This window comes from Panulirus ornatus, chromosome 39 (assembly GCF_036320965.1).
Source record: "Panulirus ornatus isolate Po-2019 chromosome 39, ASM3632096v1, whole genome shotgun sequence".
In the NCBI taxonomy this organism is placed as follows: Eukaryota; Metazoa; Arthropoda; class Malacostraca; order Decapoda; family Palinuridae; genus Panulirus; species Panulirus ornatus.
Genome location: NC_092262.1, coordinates 5,746,572 through 5,773,006, shown reverse-complemented (window position 1 = coordinate 5,773,006; position 26,435 = coordinate 5,746,572). Strand labels below are relative to the sequence as shown.

At 38.0% G+C, this 26,435-nt stretch overlaps 1 protein-coding gene across 9 annotated transcripts in view; it reads right to left on the bottom strand.

The window, feature by feature from the left end:
• Window positions 1-217: 217 nt before the first annotated feature.
• LOC139761058 (agrin-like) overlaps window positions 218-26,435 on the bottom strand; it is a 26,502-nt gene continuing 284 nt past the window's right edge. For 2 of the 9 annotated variants that reach the window (XM_071684845.1, XM_071684846.1), the window contains exons 2-17: window positions 25,534-25,624; window positions 25,068-25,253; window positions 24,304-24,468; window positions 23,406-23,570; window positions 19,308-19,469; window positions 18,249-18,413; window positions 14,142-14,303; window positions 13,055-13,219; window positions 8,673-8,834; window positions 7,889-8,053; window positions 3,507-3,668; window positions 2,722-2,886; window positions 1,772-1,939; window positions 1,163-1,303; window positions 570-723; window positions 218-333 (exon numbers count right to left, since the gene is read on the bottom strand). In XM_071684845.1, the coding sequence (XP_071540946.1) occupies window positions 318-333; window positions 570-723; window positions 1,163-1,303; window positions 1,772-1,939; window positions 2,722-2,886; window positions 3,507-3,668; window positions 7,889-8,053; window positions 8,673-8,834; window positions 13,055-13,219; window positions 14,142-14,303; window positions 18,249-18,413; window positions 19,308-19,469; window positions 23,406-23,570; window positions 24,304-24,468; window positions 25,068-25,253; window positions 25,534-25,609 (2,379 nt within the window). In that variant the 5' untranslated portion in view covers window positions 25,610-25,624 and the 3' untranslated portion in view covers window positions 218-317. Of the gene's footprint in view, window positions 334-565; window positions 724-1,162; window positions 1,304-1,771; window positions 1,940-2,721; window positions 2,887-3,506; window positions 3,669-7,888; window positions 8,054-8,672; window positions 8,835-13,054; window positions 13,220-14,141; window positions 14,304-18,248; window positions 18,414-19,307; window positions 19,470-23,405; window positions 23,571-24,303; window positions 24,469-25,067; window positions 25,254-25,533; window positions 25,648-26,435 lie in introns of all 9 variants that reach the window. The other 7 variants (XM_071684843.1, XM_071684844.1, XM_071684848.1 and 4 more) reach the window with 6 other exon arrangements.

Below are 26,435 nucleotides of genomic sequence, written 5' to 3'. Positions count from 1 at the left end.
TTAACATTCGCAGGAAGTATCCAATTTAATGACAGTATTACTGTGGCTTGTGCAGTTTCATTCTCTTTTATGGGTATATTTGAAGCTCAAGTCCCGCGCCAAACGTGGTCAATACATACAACATTTTTCTTTATATTGTAAAGACTGAAGTTCCGTATGTTTACTTCCAAAATATATGATAAACATTTATCAAATGGTTAAAAATAAAGCCGTTGGGTCTCATTTTGAAAAATATTTATAAATAAGATTTCATACATATATTAATACAGTCTTAAAGTTTATCACTTGCACAATTTTACTTAAATATTAAGGGCAAATTAACGGACATCTAACCTGCAAAAAAATAGAATATAGAATTACCATTTGTTTTTTAAACCAAGTTAATGAAACAGTTTCCAAACTGGCTAATGTAGATATGTACAATTCATCATTGATAAACTTAAAGTAATAAAGCTATAGTTTATCAAATAATATAGATATATGAACTTGCCGAGTTGAAACCATCTATCTTTTAGATCATAGTACAAGTTACAATGGCCGCAAATGTTTTAGTGTTGTACATTACCTACTTTACATCTCCATGACAGTGGCCAGTGTGTGCCAGCTTGATGTCTGGGTTCTTGCAAGCTGCAACAGCTAAACAACCGATATTGGAGTAAGTTTTGCCATCTGTGCCACACACGGGATTTTGGATTGGAGCGCAAACTGCTTCGCATTCTTGACCTAGTTTGAAAGGTTAACAGTTGTTAACATAATGAGCAATTTTAGTTAGGATTGATATAGTTTCAATTGTAAAGGGATGTTTACATAAGCAATTTTAGTTAGGATTGATTAGAGAATCGAATTATTAATTATTAGAGATATACAAATTTTATAACAGTCATTGAATTTATGCATCCTACATAAAATTTGAAAGTTACTTTTTAAAATCAATATTCAGGACTTTGCATATATACCACGATGTTGGGAGAGATTTATAGTTAGTTGTGGATACATGGCTTAAGGTTTCCATACAGAATTGAGATTCAAGATTTGAAAATTATGGCCACAATTTACATCGTTACAGTATTAACATTTAACCCAAGCCTCTTCATGGGGCTTAAGAAGATAGTACATTGGTTAGAAATAAGAGGAAAATATTCATGAAGGGGTCAAGCATTACCTTTGCATTCACCAGTGTGTTTTAGAGAGATGCTTTGATCCAAACAAATGGCTTGTTGGAGTTTACATTTATTACTGTAAGTTTTACCATCAGTAGCACACATGGGGTCGTATTCTTCTGTACAGATTTCAGGACATTCATCTGAAGATATACGAAAAGTAAACTAATTTCTAAACTTGTAAGGTTCATTTTATGTTATATAGATTTTAATCTGGGAAAAATTAGGTATTTTTGTGCTCAAACCATTATTAAACATTTAACTATTCTCAGTTGGTACGACTTTCCAAGTTATGCAAGTGGTGTAACTAGAACAATATTGACTATGGTCTATATAGAAAAAGCGGATATTATTCTAACTTTCGTAGTTAGTCGATTGATCAAAAATTGTAATAGAAAACATACGATTTATATGTTGGATTTATATAATGTGCCTTAATACATTCAACATTTGAATCAAGTGTATAGACAATGAAATTAAAAACTTAAGCTATTTATTGAAGTATATAAAAAATGTAGAAAAATCCCATGTGGGTTCAAAATTATATGTGTATATAAGTTTGAACGAATTTAAGAACCCATCTACAACAAGCAGATACAACTTAACCTTACCTGGTATTATGATATCACGTGTTGAGCGTTTACATTCGCCATTGTATTTTATAGAGACTTGTGAACCATTACATATTTTACGTTGTAGTTCACATTTATTGCTGTATGTACGACCGTCACTACCACACACGGGGTTGTACTCATTTGTACAAGATTTTGGACAATCATCTGTGATAATGAAAATTATCTTAATTTCTTAATTGAAAGTTCATTAGATGTTGAATTTCAAAATTTTCTAAATTGAAAGTTCATTAAATGTTGAATTTCAAAATTTCTAATTTGAAAATTGGATTTCAATCGAGGAAAAAATTTTATGGAGGTATTTGTGCTTATATTGTGAGGAAGTCATTATCAAACCTGTGATTTGTCAACGTCGTCCATGTCGTTTGTACGTAACCATAGTATTTAGTTTTAATCTAAATTTAAGAAGTGTTTTGAAGTAAATTGTTGGGATTTCATTAAGTGTTAAAATATGAAATGTTGGGAGGGGTTCATATTATCAAGGGTGGAGTACGTGTTACAGTAACTAGTATAAAATGTAAACCATTTTAGAATAGGGTTTGTATAACAATTACCATTCGAGTAGAAATAAAAATTTGAGGGTTAATCATGTCGAGTATCGATGAGCATTTTAAAAGTGAAATTATCCTGTATAAAGTTAATGGATTAATTGTAGAATTAATGAGGAATGTATGGAAAATTTCAATTCAGTATTGTATCATTAGAATACAGTAATGCAAGAGGGTTTAACCATGTTAATACAGTTGGGGTTTAAAAATAAGTATATTGACCGTTATAACTTAGGTTCTTATAGAAGTTATTAAAGTTTAAGAATAATAATAGTTTACGTATATGGACTAATTGCCTTTGTTGTGGGTTTGAAAGCTATATTGATTACCTTGGAGGAATTTAACAATCCACTTACAACACAAGATACAACTTCATTTTACCTGGCATAGCATCACGTGTCGAGCGTTTACATTTGCCGGGATATTTTATATAAACTTCATAACCTTGACATGATGCACGTTTCAGTTCACACTCATTGCTGTACGTACGACCATCACTACCACACATGGGGTTGTAATCATCTGTACAATACTTTGGACAATCGTCTGAGAAGGAGACGAGAATGTGGTCATTTCAAAATTGGGGAAAAGTCTATCAAAAGTAAGATTGAGGGAAAAATACTAAAGTTTTGTGTTTAATCTTATTACCAAACAAGTTATTCCTTCAGTGTGTGTTAAGTGATACGACTTCTCTCAGTTATCAATGTGGTGTAGATGTCACATTATGAAGAAATTAAAGTTTCAATCCAAGGTTAAAACCAAGTTAAAGAATTAAAGAAGTTTCGAAAAAAAATAGTTTTAAAAATGTTTTTTGAAACATGTGTGGATGTTTTTGAAGCAAATCGTTGGGATTTCGTCAGTGTTATAATGGATGTAATAATTTCGGTAAGGGTTCACGTTCTAATGACCCGGAGTATGTTATAATTAATAACTTAAAAATGAAGAAATTGTAGTAGAACATTGTTAGAATATGAAGAAATTGTGGAGTGTAGAACATTGTTAGAATATAGTATAACGAAAGGGTTGGAACTACACGTTTCTTAACTAGTTTAAAGTAAGTGTATGGACAAGTATAGTTATAACTTTAGTATAGTTACTTAGAATTATAGTGAATAGATTAGCTTGGAGGAATTCAATCCACCTGTAACACAATCAGATATAATTACCTGGAATATAACGTGTTGAGCGTTTACATTCGCCGGTATGTTTCATAGAGATTTGTGAATCATTACATGATGCACGCTGTAGTTCACACTCATTGCTGTATGTATGTCCGTCACTACCACACACGGGGTCGTATTCTTGTGGACAAAACTTTGGACACTCGTCTTGTGAGGAGACAATAAGGAGTAAGAATAAGGAGTAAGTAAATTCGTAAAAAGTTTCATTAAATGTTGACATTTCAAATGCGGGTTAAAAAATGGTATTTGTTTATTACCAGAAAATGTTAGTTTCTCTGCTAATAAGACATTTTAATCATTAATGTCGTTCAGATGTAACATTATAAAGATTCTAGTTTTAATGTAAGGGTGAAAGCAAGATGAAGAATTAAAAAGAAATTTCGAAAACATCTCATTAGGATATAATAATGTTGGTAGTTCATGATAATGGAGTATGTTATATTAACTTTGACGCACCATATTTAACTTTTAAAATAGGTTTTGTACGAGATTAACACGTATGTAGGAATAAAAAACTTACAAGGGTGTATCATGAGCATCGCAGAGCACATTACAGGGTAAAAATTGTGAACAGTAAAATGGTGTTTACTATATATAGTTTAACGAGGAATGAAGAAATTTTAGAATAGTACAGTATTGTTAGAATAAAGTATTGCGAGAGGGTTGGAACTACAAGTTCCTTAACACAGTTTAGATTACGTACATGGACAATTATAGTTATATTCTCCGTATCCCTAGGGATAGGGGAGAAAGAATACTCCCCACGTATTCTTCACGTGTATAAGGCGACTAAAGGGGACGGGAGAGGGGAGCCAGAAAGCCTTCCTCGTATTTTGACTTTCTAAAAGGGGGAAACAAGGAGGAGTCACGCGGGGAGTGCTCATCCTCCATGAAGGCTCAGACTGGGGTGTAAATGTGTGTGGATGTAACCAAGATGAGAAAAAAAAAAAAGGAGATAGGTAGCATGTTTGAGGAAAGGAACCTGGATGTTTTGGCTGCGAGTGAAACGAAGCTCAAGGGTAAAGGGGGGGAGTGGTTTGGGAATGTCTTGGGAGTAAAGTCAGGGGTTAGCGAGAGGACAAGAGCAAGGGAAGAGTAGCATTACTCCTGAAACAGGAGTTGTGGGAGTATGTGATAAGAGCAAGAAAGTAAATTCTAGATTGATATGGGTAAACCGAAACTTGGAGAGAGATGTTTGATTATTGGTGCATATGCACCAGGGCATGAGAAAATATGAGAGGCAAGCGTTTTGGGAGTAGCTGAATGAGTTAGTGGTTTTGATGCATAAGACCGGATTATAGTGATGGGTGATTTGAATGCAAAGGCGAGTAATGTGGCAGTCGAGGGAACAATTGGTATACATGGAGTGTTCACTGTTGTAAATGGAAAAGGTGAAGAGTGTAGATTTATGTGCTGAAAAAGACTGGGAATACCTGGTTTAAAAAGAAAGATATACACAAGTATACGTATGCAAGTAGGAGATGGCCAGAGAGTTATTGGATTACGTATTAATTGATAGTTAATGTGCTGAGAGGTGCAACTGGAGGGATGTCTGATCATTATCTTGGAGGCGAAGATTTGTGGGGGTCTTGGGGTGAAGAGAGTGGTGAGAGTACGGGAGCTTGGTAAGGAGACTTGTGCTAGGAAGTACCATGAAAGACCGAGTACAGAATGGAAAAGGGTGAGAACAAAGGTAAGGGGAGTGGGGGAGGAATGGGATGTATTTAGGGAAGCAGTGATGGCTTGCGCAAAGGATGATTGTGGGATGAGAAGAGTGGGAGGTGGATTGATTAGAAAAGGTAGCGAGTGGTGGGATGAAGAAGTAAGATTATTAGTGAAAATAGAGGCATTTGGACTATTTTTGGAGGGAAAAAATGCAAACGAGTGGGAGAGGTATAAAAGAAAGAGGCAGGAGGTCAAGAGAAAGGCGCAAGAGGTGAAAAAGAGGGGAAATGAGAGTTGGGGTGAGAGATTATCATTAAATTTCAGGGAGAATAAAAAGATGTTCTGGAAGGAGGTAAATAAAGTGCGTAAGACAAGGGAGCAAATGGGAACTTCAGTGAAGGGCGCAAATGGGGAGGTGATAACAAGTAGTGGTGATGTGAGAAGGAGATGGAGCGAGTATTTTGAAGGTTTGTTGAATGTGTTTGATGATAGAGTGGCAGATATAGGGTGTTTTGGTCGAGGTGGTGTGCAAAGTGAGAGGGTTAGGGAAAATGATTCGGTAGATAGAGAAGAGGTAGTAAAAGCTTGACGGAAGATGAAAGCCGGCAAGGCAGCAGGTTTGGATGGTATTGTAGTGGAATTTATTAAAAAAGGGGGTGACTATTGTTGACTGGTTTGTAATGTTATTTAATTATGCACCATTCATGGTGAGGTGCCCGAGGATTGGCGGAATGCTTGCATAGTGCCATTGTACAAAGGCAAAGGGGATAAGAGCGAGTGCTGAAATTACAGAGGTATACGTTTGTTGGGTATTCATGGTAAATTATATGGGAAGGTATCGATTGAGAGGGTGAAGGCATGTACAGAGCATCAGATCGGGGAAGAGCAGTGTGGTTTCAGAAGTGGTAGAGGATGTGTGGATCAGGAGTTTGCTTTGAAGAATGTACGAGAAATACTTAGAAAAACAAATGGATTTGTATGTAGCATTTATGGATCTGGAGAAAGCATATGATAGAGATGCTCTGTGGAAGGTATTAAGAATATATGTTGTGGGAGGCAAGTTGTTAGAAGCAGTGAAAAGTTTTTGCCGAGGATGTAAGGCATGTGTACGTGTAGGAAGAGAGGAAAGCGATTGGTTCTCAGTGAATTTAGGTTTGCGGCAGGGGTGTGTATGTCTCTATGGTTTGATTTGTTTATGGATGGGGTTGTTAGGGAGGCGAATGCAAGAGTTTTGGAAAGAGGGGCAAGTATGCAGAGTGTTGTGGAGGAGAGAGCTTGGGAAGCGAATCTATTGTTCACTGATGATACAGCGCTGGTGGTCGATTCATGCAAGAAACTTCAGAAGCTGGTGACGTGTGTGAAAGAAGAAAGTTTAGAGTAAATGTGAATAAGAGCAAGGTTATTATGTACAGTAGGGTTGAGGGTCAAGTGAATTGGGAAGCAAGTTTGAATGGAGAAAAACTTAAGTAAAGTTTAGATATCTGGGAGTTGATCTGGCAGTGGATGGAACCATGGAAGTGAATCATAGGGTGGGGGAGGGGGGCGAAAATTCTGAGAGCCTTGAAGAATGTTTGGAAGTCGAGATCATCATCTCGAAGTAAAAATGGGTATGTTTGAAGGAATAGTGGTTCCAACAATGTTGTAAGATTGCGAGGCGTGGGCTATGTTTAGAGTTGTGCGCAGGAGGGGTGGATGTGCTGGAAATGAGAAGTTTGAGGACAATGTGGTGGTTTGATAGAGTAAGTAATGTAAGGGTAAGAGGTGTGCAAATAAAAAGCGGTTGAGAGAGCAGAAAAGGGTGCTTTGAAGTGGTTTGGTCACATGGAGAGCGAGTGAAGAAAGGTTGACCAAGAGGATATACGTGTCAGAGGTGGAGGGAACGAGGAGAAGTGGGAGACCAAATGGGAGGTGGAAAGATGGAGTGAAAAAGATTGAGTGATCGGAGCCTGAACATGCAGGATGGTGAAAGGCGTGCAAGGAATAGAGTGAATTGGAACGATGTGGTATACTGGGGTCAAGGTGCTGTCAATGGATTGAACCAGGGCATGTGAAGCGTCTGGGGTAAACCATGGAAAGTTCTGTGGGGCCTGGATGTGGAAAGGGACAGCTAGAGGCCGAGTGTGAACGAATGGGGCTTTTGTTTTTTCTTAGCGCTACCTCGCACACATGAGGGGGGAAGGGGTTATTCCATGTGTGGGGAGGTTGCGATGGGAACAAATAAAGGCAGACAGTATGAATTATGTACATGTCTGTATATATGTGTACATTGACATGTATAGGTATGTATATTTGCGTGTGTGGACGTGTATGTATATACACGTGTATGTGGGTGGGTTGGGCCATTCTTTCGTCTGTTTCCTTGCGCTACCTCACTAAAGGGAGACAGCGACAAAGCAAAATTAAAATAGATATAAAGTTAATGGCTTCATTGTAGAATGTTTAATGAGGAATGCATGAAAAATTCCAATTTAGTATTGTATTAGAATACAGTAATGCAAGAGTTTAACCATGTTAATACAGTTGGGGTTTAAAAATAAGTATATTGACAATGTTATAACAGGTTCTTATAGAAGTTATTAAAGTTTAAGAAGAATAGTTTACGTACAAGGACTAATTGCCTTGGTTGTTGGTTGAGAGGTATATAGATTACCTTGGAGGAATTTAATAATCCACTTACAACACAAGATACAACTTCATTTTACCTGGCATAGCATCACGTGTTGAGCGTTTACATTTGCCGGGATATTTTATATAAACTTCATAACCTTGACATGATGCACGTTTCAGTTCACACTCATTACTGTACGTACGACCATCACTACCACACACGGGGTTGTAATCATTGGTACAATACTTTGGACAATCGTCTGAGGAGGAGACGAGAATGTGGTTATTTTAAAATTGGGGAAAAGTTTATCAAAAGTAAGATTGAGGGAAAAATACTATAAAGTTATTTGTGCTAAAGTCTATTACCAAACAAGTTATTATTTCAGTTTGTGTTAAGTGATACGACTTCTCTCATTTATGAATGTGGTGTAGATGTCACATTATGATTTTAAAGTTTTAATCTAAGGTTAAAACCAAGATGAATTAAAGAAGTTTCGAAAAAAATAGTTTTAAAAATGCTTTATGGAACATTTTTGAAACATGTCCGGATGTTTTTGAAGGAAATTATTGGGATTTTGTCAGTGTTATAATCGATGTAATAATTTCGGTAAGGGTTCACGTTCTAATGACCCGGAGTATGTTATAATTAATAACTTAAAGATGAAGAAATTGGAGAAAATTGTTGGAATATGAAGAAATTGTGGAGTGTAGTAGAATATAGTATAACGAAAGGGTTGGAACTACATGTTCCTGAACTCTAGTTTAAAGTAAGTGTATGGACAAGTATAGTTATAACTTTAGTATAGTTACTTAGAATTATAGTGAATAGATTAGCTTGGAGGAATTCAATCCACCTGTAACACAATCAGATATAATTACCTGGAATATAACGTGTTGAGCGTTTACATTCGCCGGTATGTTTCATAGAGATTTGTGAATCATTACATGATGCACGCTGTAGTTCACACTCATTGCTGTATGTATGTCCGTCACTACCACACACGGGGTCGTATTCTTGTGGACAAAACTTTGGACACTCGTCTTGTGAGGAGACAATAAGGAGTAAGAATAAGGAGTAAGTAAATTCGTAAAAAGTTTCATTAAATGTTGACATTTCAAATGCGGGTTAAAAAATGGTATTTGTTTATTACCAGAAAATGTTAGTTTCTCTGCTAATAAGACATTTTAATCATTAATGTCGTTCAGATATAACATTATAAAGATTCTAGTTTTAATGTAAGGGTGAAAGCAAGATGAAGAATTAAAAAGAAATTTCGAAAACATCTCATTAGGATACAATAATGTTGGTAGTTCATGATAATGGAGTATGTTACATTAACTTTTACGCACCATATTTAACTTTTAAAATAGGTTTTGTACAAGATGAACACGTATGTAGGAATAAAACTTGCAAGGGTGTATCATGAGCATCGCAGAGCACATTACAGGGTAAAAATTGTGAACAGTAAAATAGGGTTTACTATATAAAGTTTAACGAGGAATGAAGAAATTCTAGAGTAGTACAGTATTGTTAGAATAAAGTATTGCGAGAGGGTTGGAACTACACGTTTCTTAACACAGTTTAAATTACGTATATGGACAATTATAGTTATATTCTCCCCATCCCTGGGGATAGGGGAGAAAGAATACTCCCCACGTATTCCTCACGTGTATAAGGGGACGGGAGAGGGGGGCCAGAAAGCCTTCCCTTGTATTTTGACTTTCTAAAAGGGGAAACAAGGAGGAGTCACGCGGGGAGTGCTCATCCTCCATGAAGGCTCAGACTGGGGTGTAAATGTGTGTGGATGTAACCAAGATGAGAAAAAAGGAGATAGGTAGTATGTTTGAGGAAAGGAACCTGGATGTTTTGGCTCCGAGTGAAACGAAGCTCAAGGGTAAAGTGGAAGAGTGGTTTGGGAATGTCTTGGGAGTAAAGTCAGGGGTTAGTGAAAGGACAAGAGCAAGGGAAGGAGTAGCACTACTCCTGAAACAGGAGTTGTGGGAGTATGTGACAAGAGTGTAAGAAAGTAAATTCTAGACTGATATGGGTAAACTTAAACAGAGAGATGGCTGATTATTGGTGCATATGCACCCGGGCACGAGAAAATATGAGGCAAGAGTTTTGGGAGCAGCTGAAAGAGCGTGTTAGTGGTTTTGATGCATAAGACCGGGTTACAGTGATGGGCGATTTGAATGCAAAGGCGAGTAATGTGGCAGTCGAGTGAATAATTGGTATACATGGAGTGTTCACTGTTGTAAATGGAAAAGGTGAAGAGTTTGTAGATTTATGTGCTGAAAAAGACTGGTGATTGGGAATACCTGGTTTAAAAAGATATACACAAGTATACGTATGCAAGTAGGAGAGATGGCCAGAGAGTTATTGGATTACGTATTAATTGATAGTTAATGTGCTGAGAGGTGCAACTGGAGGGATGTCTGATCATTATCTTGTGGAGGCGAAGATTTGTGGGGGTCTTCAGAAAAGGAGAATGTTAGGGTGAAGAGAGTGGCGGGAGTGAGCGAGCTTGGGAAGGAGACTTGTGCGAGGAAGCACCATGAGAGACCGAGTACAGAATGGAAAAAGGTGAGAACAAAGGAGGTAAGGGGAGTGGGGGAGGAATGGGATGCATTTAGGGAAGCAGTGATGGCTTGCGCAAAGGATGCTTGTGGCATGAAAAGCGTGGGAGGTGGATTGATTAGAAAAGGTAGCGAGTGGTGGGATGAAGAAGTAAGATTATTAGTGAAAGAATAGAGGCATTTGGAGGGAAAAAATGCAAACGAGTGGGAGAGGTATAAAAGAAAGGCAGGAGGTCAAGAGAAAGGCGCAAGCAAATGAGAGTAGGGGTGAGTATCATTAAATTTCAGGGAGAATGATAAGATGTTTTGGAAGGAGGTAAAGTGCGTAAGGCAAGGGAGCAAATGGGAACTTCAGTGAAGGGGGCTAATTGTGAGGTGATAAGGAGTGGTGATGTGAGAAGGAGAGAGTATTTTGAAGGTTAGTTGAATGTGTGATGATAGAGTGGCAGATATAGGGTGCTTTGGTCGAGGTGGTGTGCAAAGTGAGAGGGTTAGGGAAAATGATTTGGTAAATAGAGAAGAGGTAGTAAAAGCTTTACGGAAGATGAAAGCCGGCAAGGCAGCAGGTTTGGATGGTATTGCAGTGGAATTTATTAAAAAAGGGGGTGACTATTGTTGACTGGTTCGTAAGGTTTAATTATGCACGATTCATGGCGAGGTGCCAGAGGATTGGCGGAATGCTTGTATAGTGCCATTGTACAAAGGCAAAGGGGATAAGAGTGAGTGCTCAAATTACAGAGGTACAAGTTTGTTGGGTATTCATGGTAAATTATATGGGAGGGTATTGATTGAGAGGGTGAAGGCATGTACAGAGCATCAGATGGGGGAAGAGCAGTGTGGTTTCAGAAGTGGTAGAGGATGTGTGGATCAGGCGTTTGTTTTTAAGAATGTATGCGAGAAATACTTAGAAAAACAAATGGATTTGTATGTAGCATTTATGGATCTGAAGAAAGTATATAAGAGTTGATAGAGATGCTTTGTGGAAGGTATTAAGAATATATGGTGTGGGAGGCAAGTTGTTAGAAGCAGTGAAAAGTTTTTATCGATGATGCAAGGCACGTGTACGAAGAGGAAAGAGATTGGTTCTCAGTGAATGTAGGTTTGCGGTGTCTCTATGGTTTAATTTGTTTATGGATGGGGTTGTTAAAGAGGTGAATGCAAGAGTTTTGGAAAGAGGGGCAAGTATGCAGAGTATTGTGGATGAGAGAGCTTGGGAAGCGAATCTATTGTTCACTGATGATACAGCGCTGGTGGCTGATTCATGTAAGAAACTGCAGAAGCTGGTGACAGTTTGGTGACGTGTGTGAAAGAAGAAAGTTTAGAGTAATTGTGAATAAGAGTAAGGTTATTATGTACAGTAGGGTTGAGGGTCAAGTCAATTGGGAAGCAAGTTTGAATGGAGAAAAACTGGAGAAGTAAAGTTTAGATATCTGGGAGTGGATCTGGCAGTGGATGGAACCATGGAAGCGAATCATAGGGTGAGAGAGGGGGCGAAAATTCTGGGAGCCTTGAAGAATGTTTGGAAGTCGAGAACATTATCTCAAAGCAAAAATGGGTATGTTTGAAGGAATAGTGGTTTCAACAATGTTGTAAGATTGCGAGGCGTGGGCTATGGATAGAGTTGTGCGCAGGATGGGTGGATGTGCTGGAAATGAGATGTTTGAGGATAATGTGGTGGTTTGATCGAGTAAGTAATGTAAGGGCAAGAGATGTGTGCAAATAAAAAGTGGTTGAGAGAGCAGAAAAGGGTGCTTTGAAGTGGTTTGGTCACATGGAGAGTGAGTGAGGAAAGGTTGACCAAGAGGATATACGTGTCAGAGGTGGAGGGAACGAGAAGTGAGAGACCAAATGGGAGGTGGAAAGATATAGTGAAAAATATTGAGTGATCGGAGCCTGAACATGCAGGAGGGTGAAAGGCGTGCAAGAAATAGAGCGAATTGGAACGATGTGGTATACCGGGGTCAACGTGCTGTCAATGGATTGAACCAGGGCATGTGAAGCGTCTGGGGTAAACCATGGAAAGTTCTGTGGGGCCTGGATGTGGAAAGGGAGCTGTGTTTTCGGTGCATTATTACATGACAGCTAGAGAGTGAGTGTGAACGAATGGGGCCTTTGTTGTCTTTTCCTAGCGCTACCTCGCACACATGAGGGGGGAAGGGGTTATTCCACGTGTGGAGAGGTTGCGATGGGAACAAATAAACGGAGACAGTATGAATTATGTACATGTGTATATATGTATATGTCTGTATATATATATATTGAGATGTATAGGAATGTATATTTGCGTGTGTGGACATGCATGTATATACACGTGTATGTGGGCGGTTTGGGCCATTCTTTCGTCTGTTTCTTTGCGCTACCTCACTAAAGGGAGACAGCGACAAAGCAAAATAAATACAATGTATAAAGTTAATGGCTTCATTGTAGTAGAATGTTTAATGAGGAATGTGTGAAAAATTACAATTTAGTATTGTATTAGAATACAGTAATGCAAGAGTTTAACCATGTTAATACAGTTGGGGTTTAAAAATAAGTATATTGACAATGTTATAACAGGTTCTTATAGAAGTTATTAAAGTTTAAGAATAGTTTACGTACAAGGACTAATTGCCTTGGGTGTGGGTTAAGAGTTACATAGCTTACTTGGAGGAATTTAACAATAAACACGAGATACTTCATTTTACCTGGCATAGCATCACGTGTTGAGCGTTTACATTTGCCGGGATATTTTATATAAATTTCATAACCTTGACATGATGCACGTTTCAGCTCACACTCATTGCTGTACGTACGACCATCACTACCGCACACGGGGTTGTAATCATTGGTACAATACTTTGGACAATCGTCTGTGAGGAGGAGACGAAAATGTGGTTATTTCAATTTCAAAATTGGGATAAAGTCTATCAAAAGTAAGATAGAGGGAAAAATACTATAAAGTTATTTGTGCTTAAGTCTATTACCAAACAAGTTATTCCTTCAGTTTGTGTTAAGTGATATGACTTATTTCAGTTATCTATGTGGTGTAGATGTCACATGATGAATTTACAGTTTTAATCTAAGGTTAAAACGAAGATAAGGAATTAAAGAAGTTTCGAAAAAAAAAAAAAAAAATAGGTTTAAAGATGGTTTTTGGAACATCTTTGAAGCAAATTGTTGGGATTTCATTGTTACAAAGGATGCACTAATTTTGGTAAGGGTTCACGTTATAATGACCCGGAGTATGTTATATATAACAACTTAATGAAGAAATTGTAGAGTGTAGTAGAACATTGTTAGAATACGAAGAAATTGTAAAGTGTAGTGGAGCATTGTTAGAATATAGTATAGCGAAAGGGTTGGAACTACATGTTCCTTAACACCAAGTTTAAAGTACGTGTATGGACAATTATATAGTTATAACTTAGATATGGTTTCTTATAGAATTAAAGTGAAAGAAAAATAGTAGAAGAACAATTATCTTGGTTGTTAGTTGAAAATTATAGATTAGCTTGGAGGAATTCAATCCACTTACAACATAAGCAGATACAATTTCAGCTTTTCCTTTTATACTATTCGCCATTTCCCGCGTCAGCGAGGTAGCGTTAAGAACAAATGACTGGGCCTTTGAGGGAATATCTTTATTTGGCCCCCAATATCCTCACTTGGGCCCCCTATCCCTAGGGGAGAAAGAATACTTGTCACGTACTCCCTGCGTGTCGTAGAAGGCGACTAAAAGAGGGAGCGGGTGGCTGGAAATTAAGTTTTCCAAAAGGAAATATTTCACCTTACCTGGAATATAACGTGTTGAGCGTTTACATTCGCCGGTATGTTTCATAGAGATTTGTGAATCATTACATGATGCACGCTGCAGTTCACACTCATTGCTGTATGTATGTCCGTCACTACCACACACGGGGTCGTATTCTTGTGGACAAGACTCTGGACACTCGTCTTGTGAGGAGACAATAAAGAATAAGTAAATTTGTAAAAAGTTGAAATTTTAAATGGGGTTAAAATAAACTGGAGGCATCTTGTGTTCAAGTTATTACCAGAAAACGTTCCTTTTCTTGTAACCTAATACGACTTTAGTCATTAATGTGGTGTAGATGTAACATTTTATCAAGAATTTAGTTTTAATGCAAGGTTAAAAGCAAGATGAATTAAAGTTTTGAGAACACTATAGGTTTCAAGACTATAGCATTGTTAAGAGTGGGTTTCAAGACTCGAATGTATTGCGAAATGTTTTTCAAGCAAATTGTTGGGATTTCGTTAGTGTTAAAGGATACAATAATGTTGGTAGGGGTTCATGCTAATAATGAAGTATGTTACATTAACTTTTACACACGATATTTAACTTTTAAAATAGGCTTTGTGTAAGATTAACACCTATGTAGTAATAAAAAAACTAGCAAGGGTTTATCATGAGCATCGCAGAGCACATTAAAGGGTGAAAATTGTGAACAGTAAAATAGGGTTTACTATATAAAGTTTGTTTAACGAGGAATGAAATTCTAGAGTAGTACAGTATTGTTAGAATACAGTACTGCGAGAGGGTTGGAACTACAAGTTTCTTAACAGTTTAGATTACGTACATGGGCTATTATAATAGTTACATTTCCCCTAACCCTGGGAAGGGGAGAAAATACTCCCCACGCATTCCTCACGTGTAGAAGGCGACTAAAGGGGACGGGAGCGGGGGGCCAGAAACCCTTCCCTCCTTGTATTTTGACTTTCTAAAAGGAGAAACAAGGAAGAGTCACGCGGGGAGTGCTCATCCTCCTCGTAGACTCAGATTGGGGTGTCTAAATGTGTGTAGATGTAACACAAGATGAGAAAAAAAAAAAAAAGGAGATTAGGTATATGTTTGAGGAAAGGAACCTGGATGTTTTGGCTCCGAGTGAAACGAAGCTCAAGGGTAAAGGGGAAGAGTGGTTTGGGAATGTCTTGGGAGTAAAGTCAGGGGTTAGGGAGACAAGATCAAGGGAAGGAGTAGTACTACTCCTGAAACAGGAGTTGTGGGAGTATGTGATAGATTGAAAGAAAGGAAATTCTAGATTGATATGGGTAAACTAAAATTTGGAGAGATATGCGCGATTATTGGTGCATATGCACTCGGGCATGAGAAAATATCATGAGGCAAGTGTTTTGGGAGGAGCTGAATGAGCGTGTTAGTGGTTTCGATGCACAAGACCGGGTTATAGTGATGGGCGATTTGAATGCCAAGGCGAGTAATGTGGCAGTTGAGGGAATAATTGGTATACATGGAGTGTTCAGTGTTGTAAATGAAGAGCTTGTAGATATAAGTGTTGAAAAAAGGACTGGTGATTGGGAATACCTGGTTTAAAAAGAGATATACACAAGTATAGGTATGTAAGTATGAGAGATGGTCCGAGAGCGTTATTAGATTACGTGTTAATTGATAGTTAATGTGCCGAGAGGTGCAACTGGAGGGATGTCTCATCATTATCTTGGAGGCGAAGATTTGTATGGGTTTTCAGAAAAGGAGATAATGTTGGGGTGAAGAGAGTGGTGAGAGTAAGTGAGCTTGGGAAGGAGACTTGTGTGAGGAAGCACCAGGAGAGAGAGTACAGAATGGAAAAAGGCGAGAAAGGAGGTAAGGGGAGTGGGGGAGGAATGGGATGTATCTAGGGAAGCAATGATGGCTTGCGCAAAAGATGCTTGTGGCATGAGAAGCGTGGGAGGTGGTTTGAAAATTGAGAGGGCTAGGGAAAATGATTTGGTAAATGGAGGAGAGGTTGTAAAAGCTTTACGGAAGATGAAAGCCGGCAAGGTAGCAGGTTTGGATGGTATTGCAGTGGAATTTATTGAAAAAGGGGGCGACTTGTTAACTGGTTATTAAGGTTATTTAATGTATGTACGATTCATGGCGAGGTACCTGAGGATTGGTTGCATAGTGCCATTGTACAAAGGCAAAGGGGATAAGAATGAGTGCTCAAATTACAGAGGTACAAGTTTGTCGAGTATTCCTGGTAAATTATATCGAGAGGGTGAAGGCATGTACAGAGCATTAGATTGGGGAAGAGCAGTGTGGTTTCACAATTGGTAGAGGATGTGTGGTTCAGGCGTTTGCTTTGAAGAATGTATGCGAGAAATAGAAACAAATGGATTTGTATGTAGCATTTATGGATGTGGAGAAAGCATATAAGAGTTAATAGAAATGCTCTGTGGAAGGTTAAGAATATATGGCGTGTAAGGCAAGTTGTTAGAAGCAGTGAAAAGTTTTTCTCGAGGATGCGAGGCATGTGTAGGAAGAGAGGAAAGTGATTGGTTCTCAGTGAATGTAGGTTTGCGGCAGGGGTGTGTGATGTCTCCATGGTTGTTTAATTTGTTTATGGATGGGGTTGTTAGGGAGGTGAATGCAAGAGTTTTGCAAAGAGGGGCAAGTATGCAGTCTGTTGTGGATGAGAGAGCTTGGGAAGAGTCAGTTGTTCGTTGATACAGCGCTGGTGGCCGATTCATGTAAGAAACTACAGAAGCTGGTGACAGTTTGAGAAAGTGAGCGAAAGAAGAAATTTAAGAGTAAATGAATAAGAGCAAGGTTATTAGGTACAGTAGGGTTGAGGGTCAAGTCAATTGGGAGGAAAGTTTGAATGGAGGAAAAACTGGAGGAAGTAAAGCGTTTTAGATATCTGGGAGTGGATGGAACAATGGAAGCGGAAGTGAATCATAGGGTGGGGGAGGGGGCGAAAATTCTGGGAGCCTTGGAGAACGTTTGGAAGTCGAGAACATTATCTCGAAGCAAAAATGGGTAGGTTTGAAGGAATAGTGGTTCCAAGAAAGTTGTATGGTTGAGAGGCGTGGGCTATGGATAGAGTTCTGCGCAGGAGGGGTGGATGTGGTGGAAATGAGATGTTTGAGAACTATGTGGTGTGAGGTGGTTTGATCGAGTAAGTAATGTAAGGGTAAGAGATTTGTGGAAATAAAAAGTGTGGTTGATAGAGCAGAAGAGGGCGTTTTGAAGTGGTTTGGTCACATGGAGAGAAGGAGTGAGGAAATATTGACCAAGAGGATATACGTGTCAGGTGGAGGGAACGAGGAGAAATGGGAGACCAAATTGGAGGTGGAAAGATGGAGTGAAAAATACAGTGTGATCGGGGCCTGAACATGCAGGAGGGTGAGAGGCGTGCAAGGAATAGTGAATTGGAACGATGTGGTATACCGGAGTCGACGTGCTTTCAGTGGATTGAACCAGGGCATGTGAAGCGTCTGGAGTAAACCATGGGAAGTTCTGTGGGGCCTGGATGTGGAAAGGGAGACGTGTTTTCGGTGCATTATTACACGAGAGCGAACGAATGGGGCCTTTGGTGTCTTTTCATAGCGCTACCTCGCACACATGAGGGGCAGGGGGTAGTTATTCTATGTGTGGGGAGGTTGCGATGGGAACAAATAAAGGCAGACAGTATGAATTATGTACATGTGTATATATGTATATGTCTGTATATACACGTGTACATTGAGATGTATAGGTATGGATATTTGCGTGTGGACGTGTATGTATATACATGTGTATGTGGACGGGTTGGGCCATTCTTTCGTCTGTTTCCTTGCGGTACCTCACTAAGGGAGACAGCGACAAAGCAAAATAAAATAAATATAAAGTTAATGGCTTCATTGTAGAATGGTTAATGACGAATGTATGAAAAATTCCAATTTAGTATTGTATTAGAATACAGTAATGCAAGAGTTTAACCATGTTAATACAGTTGGGGTTTTAAAGTAAGTAAATTGACGGTGTTATAACTTAGGTTCTCTTACAGAAGTTATTAAAGTTTAAGAATAGTTTACGTACAAAGACTAATTGCCTTCGTTGTGGGTTGAGAGCTATATAGATTACCTTGGAGGAATTTACAATAAACACGAGATACTTCATTTTACCTGGCATAGCATCACGTGTTGAGCGTTTACATTTGCCGGGATATTTTATATAAACTTCATAACCTTGACATGATGCACGTTTCAGTTCACACTCATTGCTGTACGTACGACCATCACTACCACATACGGGGTTGTAATCATTGGTACAATACTTTGGACAATCGTCTGTGAGGAGGAGACGAAAATCTGGTTATTTCAAAATTGGGGAAAAGTTTATTAAAAGCAAGATTGAGGGAAAAATACTATAAAGTTATTTGTGCTCAAGTCTATTACCAAACAAGTTACTCTTTCAGTTTGTGTTAGGTGATACGACTTCTCTCATTGATGAATGTGGTGTAGATGTCAAATTATGATTTTAAAGTTTTAATCTAAGGTTACAACCAAGATAAAGAATTAAAGTTTCGAAAAAATAGGCTTAATTAAAGATGATTTTTGGAACATCTTTGAAACATTTCCGGATGTTTATGAAGCATATTGTTGGGATTTCGTCATTGTTACAAAGGATGTAATAATTTTGGTAAGGGTTCATGTTATAATGACCCGGAGTATGCTACATTTAATAACTTAAAAATGAAGAAGTTGTAGAGTGTAGTAGAGCATTGTTAGAATGAAGAAATTGTAGAAGAGCATCGTTAGAATATAGTATAGCGAGATGGTTGGAACTATACGTTCCTTAACAAGAGTTTAAAGTAAGTGTATGGACAATTATATAGTTATAACTTTAGTATAGTTTTTTTTCAGGATTATAGCGAAAGAAAAATAGTGTAAGAACAATTATCTTTGTTAACTATAGATTAGCTTGGAGGAATTTAAGCCACTTACAACATAAGCTTTTTAACGTTTTCCTTTTATACTATGTTATTTCCCGCGTCAGAGAGGTAGCGTTAAGAAGAAAGGATTGGGGCCGAGGGAATATCCTCACCTGGCTCCCCTATGCCTGAGGATAGGGTAGAAAGAATACTTGTAACGTATTCCCTGCGTGTCGTAGGCGACTAAAAGGGGAGGGAGCGGGGGGCTGGAAATCCTTTAAATTTTCCAAAAGGAAACATTTCATCTTACCTGGAATATAACGTGTTGAGCGTTTACATTCGCCGGTATGTTTCATAGAGATTTGTGAATCATTACATGATGCACGCTGCAGTTCACACTCATTGCTGTATGTATGTCCGTCACTACCACACACGGGGTCGTATTCTTGTGGACAAGACTCTGGACACTCGTCTTGTGAGGAGATAATAAAGAGTAAGTAAATTTGTAAAAAGTTTAAATGTTGAAATTTTAAATGGGGTTAAAATAAACTGGAGGTATCTTGTGTTTAAGTTATTACCAGAAAATATTCCTTTTCTTGTAACCTAATACGACTTATTTTAGTCATTAATGTGGTGTAGATGTAACATTCTATCAAGAATTTAGTTTTAATGCAAGGTTAAAAGCAAGATTAATTAAACAAGTTTAGAACACTTTATAGGTTTCAAGACTATAGCATTGTTAAGAGTGGGTTTCAAGACTCTCGAATGTATTTGTGAAATGTTTTTCAAGCAAATTGTTGGGATTTCATCAGTGTTAAAGGATACAATTATGTTGGTAGGAGTTTATGTTAATAATGAAGTATGTTACATTAACTTTTACACACGATATTTAACTTTTAAAATAGGCTTTGTATAAGATTAACACCTAAGTAGGAATAAAAAAACTTGTAAGGGTGTTTATCATGAGCATCGCAGAGTACATTAAAGGGTGAAAATTGTGAACAGTAAAATGGGGTTTACTATATAAAGTTTGTTTAACGAGGAATGGAATTCTAGAGTAGTACAGTATTGTTAGAATACAGTACTGCGAGAGGGTTGGAACTACACGTTTCTTAACACATTTTAGATTACGTACATGGACAATTATAATAGTTATATTTCCCCTATCCCTGGGGGTAGGGGAGAAAATACTTTTTACGCATTCCTCACGTGTAGAAGGCGACTAAAGGGGACGGGAACGGGGGGCCAGGAAGCCTTCCCTCCTTGTATTTTGACTTCCTAAAAGGGGAAACAAGGAGTCACGCGGGGAGTGCTCATCTTCCATCAAGGCTCAGACTGGGGTGTAAATGCGTGTGGATGTAACGAAGATGAGAAAAAAGGAGATAGGTAGTATGTTCGAGGAAAGGAACCTGGATGTTTTGGCTCAGTGAAACGAAGCTCAAGGGTAAAGGGGAAGAGTGGTTTGGTAATGTCTTGGGAGTAAAGTCAGGGGTTAGCGCGAGAACATCAAGGGAAGGAGTATCACTACTCCTGAAACAGGAGTTCTGGGAGTATGTGATGGAGTGTAAGTAAATTCTAGATTGGTATGGGTAAACTGAAAGTTGATACGAGAGATGGGAGATTATTGGTGCATATGCACCCGGACATGAGAAAAGATCATGAGAAGCAAGTGTTTTGGGAGCATCTGAACTAGTGTTAGTGGTTTTGATGCACAAGACCGGGTTATAGTGATGGGTGATTTGAATGCAAAGGCGAGTAATGTGGCAGTCGAGGGAATAATTTTATACATGGGGTGTTCAGTGTTGTAAATGGTGAAGAGCTTGTAGATTTATGTGTTGAAAAAGGACTGGTGATTGGGAAAACCTGGTTTAAAAAGCGAGATACACAAGTATACGTATGTAAGTAGGAGAGATGGCCAGAGCGTTATTGGATTAAGTGTTAAATGATAAGAGAATGCTGGGGTGAAGAGAGTAAGTGAGCTTGGGAAGGAGACTTGTGTGAGGAAGTACAAGGAGAGACCGAGTACAGAATGGAAAAAAGTGAGAACAAAGGAGGTAAGGTGAGTGGGAGAGGAATGGGATGTATTTAGGGAAGCAGTGATGGCTTGCGCAAAAGATGCTTGTGATGTGAGAAGCGTGGGAGGTGCGTTTATTAGAAAGGGTAGCGAGTGGCGGGATGAAGTAGTAAGATTAGTGAAAGAAGTATTTGGACGAATTTTGTAGGGAAAAATGCAAACGAGTGAGATAAAAGATGTTTTGGAAGGAGGTAAATAAAGTGCTTATGACAAGGGAGCAAATGGGAACTTCAGTGAATGGGGCTAAAAGTAGCGGTGATGTGAGAATGAGATGGCGCGAGTATTTTGAAGGTTTGTTGCGAGTTTGATGATAGTGGCAGATATACGGCGTTTTGGTCGAGGTGGTGTGCAAAGTGAGGGTTAGGGAAAATGATTTTGCAAGGTAGGTTTGGATGGTATTGCAGTGGAATTATTAAAAAAAAAGGGAGTGACTATTGTTGACTGGTTGGTAAGGACATTTACTGTATGTATGATTTATGGTGAAGTGCCTGAGGATTGGCGAAATGCTTGCATAGTGTTATTGTACAAAGGCAAAGGGGATAAAAGAGTGCTCAAATTACAGAGGTATAAGTTTGTTGAGTATTCCTGGTAAATTATACGAGAGGATATTGATTGAGAGGGTGAAGGCATGTACAGAGCATCAGATTGGGGAAGAGCAGTGTGGTTGAGGATGTGTGGATCAGGTGTTTGTTTTGAAGAATGTAAGAAATATTTAGAAAAGCAAATGGATTTGTATGTAGCATTTATGAGTCTGGAGAAGGCGTATGATGAGATGCTGTGTGGAAGGTATTAATATATGGTGTGGGAGGCAAGTTGTTAGAAGCAGTGAAAAGTTTATCGAGGATGTTAAGGCAGGTGTATGTGTAGGAAGAGAGGAAAGCGATTGGTTCTCGGTGAATGTAGGTTTGCGGCAGGGGGGGTGTGACCTCTCAATGGTTGTTTAATTATTTGTTCATGGATGGGGTTGTTAGGGAGGTGAATGCAAAAGTTTTGGAAAGAAGGGGAAGTATGAAGTCTGTTGTGGATGAGAGCTTAGGAAGAGTCAGTTGTTCGCTGATGATACAACGCTGGTGGCTGATTTATGCGAGAAACTGTAGAAGCTGGTGACAGTTTGGTAAAGTGTGTAAAAAGAAAGTAGAGTGTAAATGTGAATAAGAGCAAGGTTATTAGGTATAGTAGGGTTGAGGGTCAAGTCAATTGGGAGGCAAGTTTGAATGGAGAGAAACTGGAGGAAGTAAAGCGTTTTAGATATCTGGGAGTGGATGGAACCATGGAAGCTGAAGTGAATCAAAGGGTGGGGGAGGCGGCGAAAATTCTGGGAGCTTTGAATGCTTGGAAGTCTAGAACATCTCAAAGCAAAAATGGGTACGTTTGAAGGAATAGCGTTTCCAACAATGTTGTACGGTTGCGAGGCGTGGGCGATGGATAGAGTTTTGCGCAGGAGGGTGGATGTGCTGGAAATGAGATGTTTGGGGACAATATGTGGTGTGAGGTGGTTTGATAGAGTAATGCAAGGTTAAGAGATGCGTGGAAATAAAATTGTAGAGATAGAAGAGGGTGTTTTGAAATGGTTTGGTTACATCGAGATAATGCGTGAGGAAAGATTGACGAAGAGGATATACGTGTTAGGTGGAGGGAACGAGAAGCTAGAGACCAAATTGGAGGTGGAAAGATGGAGTGAAAATGATTTTGAGCGATCGGGGCCTGAACATGTAGGAGGGTGAAAGGCGTGCAAGGAATAGTGAATTGGAACGATGTGGTATACCGGGGTCTACGTGCTGTCAATGGATTGAACCAGGGCATGTGAAGCGTTTGGGGTAAATCATGGAAATCTGTGGGGCCTGGATGTGGAAAGGGAGCTGTGGTTTCGGTGCAATATACATGACAGCTAGAGACTAGGTGTGAACGAATGGGGCCTTGTATTTTCCTAGCGCTATATTGCACACACGAGGGGGTAGGGGTTGTTACTCCATGTGTGGTGAGGTGATGATGGGAATGAATAAAGGCAGAGTGAATTATGTACATGTGCATATATGTACGTGTGTATATATACGTGTACAGCGAGATGTATAGGTATGCATTTGCGTGTGTGGACGTTTATGTATATACATGTGCATGGGTCGTGACATCCTTTCGTCTGTTTTCTTGCGCTACGTCGCTAACGCGGGAGACGGCGACAAAGCATAGTAAATAAAGTTGGTAAGACTTCTTAGAATTAAAGTGAAACAAGAATAGTTTAAGTATAAGAAGAATCAACGTTGTAGTGGGTTGAAAATCATTAGCTTGGACGAATTGAACAATGTACGTACAAGACAAGCAGATAATTTATCTTACCTGGAATGGCATCAGGTGTTGAGGGTTTACATTTGCCGGTATGTTTCATAGAGATTTGTGAATCATTACATGATGCACGCTGCAGTTCACACTCATTGCTGTATGTATGTCCGTCACTACCACACACGGGGTCGTATTCTTGTGGACAAGATTCTGGACACTCGTCTTGTGAAGAGATGGGAAGAAGGAGTTTATCCAAATGTTTAAATTTAAAGTTCCATTAAATGTTAGATTTCAAATGGGGGGTTAAAATACGATGGAGGAATTTTGTGTTTAAGTCATTATCAGAAAATGTTTAAAGTTCTGGTAAGCTAATAGGACTTATTTTAGTCATTAATGTGATGTAACATTATGAAGAACTTTGGTTTTAATGCAAGTTTTAAAATATGAATCATAGAAGTTTCGAAAACACTCGATAGGTTTCAAGACTATAGCAATGTTAAGGTGGGTTTCAAGATTCTAATGTGTAAATATGTTGAGGTTTTTCAAGCAAATTGTTGGGATTTCGTCAGAGTTAAAGGATGCAATAATGTTCGTAGGGGTTCATGCTAATGGAGTAGGTTACATTAACTTTTACCCACGATATGCAACTTAAATTAGGCTTTGTACAAGACTAACACCTATGTTGGAATAAAAATATTTGCAAGGGTTTATGATGAGTATCGCAGAGCACATTAAATGTGAAAATGGCGAGTAGTAAAATAGGATATAGTATATAAAATTAGTTTGAAGAGGAAAGAAGAAATTAGAGTCCATTGTTAGAAGACTTCTTAGAATTAAAGCGAAATAATAGTTTACGTACAAGAACAATGAACGTCGTTGTGGGTTGAAAACTATATAGATTAGGTTTGAGAGATTTAATAATGTATCTAAAAAATCAAATATAACTTTATCTTACCTGGAATGGTATCACGTGTTGAACGTTTACATTTGCCTTTATATTTTATATAGATTTGTGAACCTTGACATGACGTACGTTGCAGTTCACATTCATTGCTGTATGTACGACCGTCACTACCACACACGGGGTTGTAATCATTGGTACAATATTCTGGACACTTGTCTGAGGAAGAGACGAGAATAGAGTTCATCCAAATTTTTGATTTAGAAAAGTTAATCAAATGTTATTTTAAATGGGGGTTAAAATACATTGGAGGTACTTGCGTGTTCATTGGGATGAAGTTAATATCAGAAAATGGTTACTTTTTCAGCTGATAGGACTGAAATGTGGTGTAGATGTAACATTCTATCAAGAATGCAAGTTTTAATGAAAAGGTAAAACCAAGAGGAATTGAAGTTTCGAAAACACGATCGGCTCAAGAGTAGAGCAAAGTCATGTTCCAAGATATTTCTCAAAGATATTTGAGAAACCAAGTTGGGATTTTTGAAGGAAATTGTTGGCTTTGCAAGTGTTAAAGGATGTAATAATGTTGGTAGGTGTTCATGTTATGAAGGATGGAGTATGTTGCAGTAAACTTAAATTACATGTTGGATGCATGACATTTGTTAATATAATTACAATTTCAAGTACGTGTGTATAGACAATGAAGTTGATTTAAGCAAGGTATCTTATAGTTCAAATAAATCATTATGTATGATGACTTATGGTTTATAAAAATTACAGAAGTTTGGACGAACTTAAAAAGTATATCTTCATTTTACCTGGCATTATGATATCACGTGTTGAGCGTTTACATTCGCCTATATATTTCATAGAGATTTGCGAATCATTACATGATGCACGCTGCAATTCACACTCATTGCTGTATGTATGTCCGTCACTACCACACACGGGGTCGTATTCTTGTGGACAAACTTCGGGACACTCGTTAGCAGGAAGGGGAGTTGCTAGTTAAAAGCAGTTTAATGTTAAGATCAAATCAGTATAAAGTTGTAAGTAGTATAATTAGGATATTTGTAATAAAGTTCTGGAGAGAGAATGCTAAAGTTGATTTACATGTAAAAATCATAGTAACAGTTAAAATCGACTTACAAACTCAATGGAGGTTTACAAGATTCTTAAATGAAATACGTAGATAATTGTAAATTTAAGATTCAATTGAAATTTGAACAAGCCAAAAATGACCAAATTCTAGACAAGGAATTCTAAATAAAAAAGTTAACTTACTTGGATCTATGGTGGTTGTGCAAGTAACAATGGTGGTTATGGCAGCAATCCACAAAAATAGCATTGCAGTAGCCATGTTGAACAAGTAAATCTATAGAGATAAGAATTAGCCTCCTGAAACCAGATTTTTGTTACAAGCCACATAATGGCTTACAATATAGTGATGTGGATTCCAATACCACAATGTCCAATATTTTTATTTTACAAATTAAAATTTAAGAAATTACCGATACTTAAAGCATTTGAATTTTCTTGATTTTATATTTGTGTAGTGGGAGAAAAGACGGAATAATAACATTGTATTACGATAATTATACACGTATTGTGTAAAACTACTGGGACGATATAATCTTAAGAGTTAAAAATATCAATCAAGTATCTTTATTTTTAAGTGTTATTCAGTTACCTTTCATCACTTAAAAGACATACTAGGGGAATATAATATTAAATATTTGAAGCATGTTATCTGGTCTTTTTAAAGAAAATTTGAATTCGGTAAAAGTGTCGACCAAAAGTGAAAGTCATACTGAACGTTTGGACGGAGTTTCGAGACATGTAATTTCAAAGTAAAAAGATAGTTATCAAACAATTCAGTGTACTATAATGCATTATGTAGATGTCTTGCGTGTGGAATTAGTTTCAAGAAAGGCAAGAATTAACGCAAATTTAAGAGCACCTGGCGATTAAAATTTAGAAATTCAAAATTGTATTTAACGAAAACCCATCAAGGAATATAATTTTTCGTAGTTCTATACGGTAATACCGATCAATAACTATTGTACAATGTATTAAAGTTACGAGAAATTATGAGAAATTAGGAAAAAAAAAAAACGAACGAGACTGTCCAAAGTCGGAAAAGAACGTAACTTTTGATATAATTCATAGTTTTCGTAAAGACGATA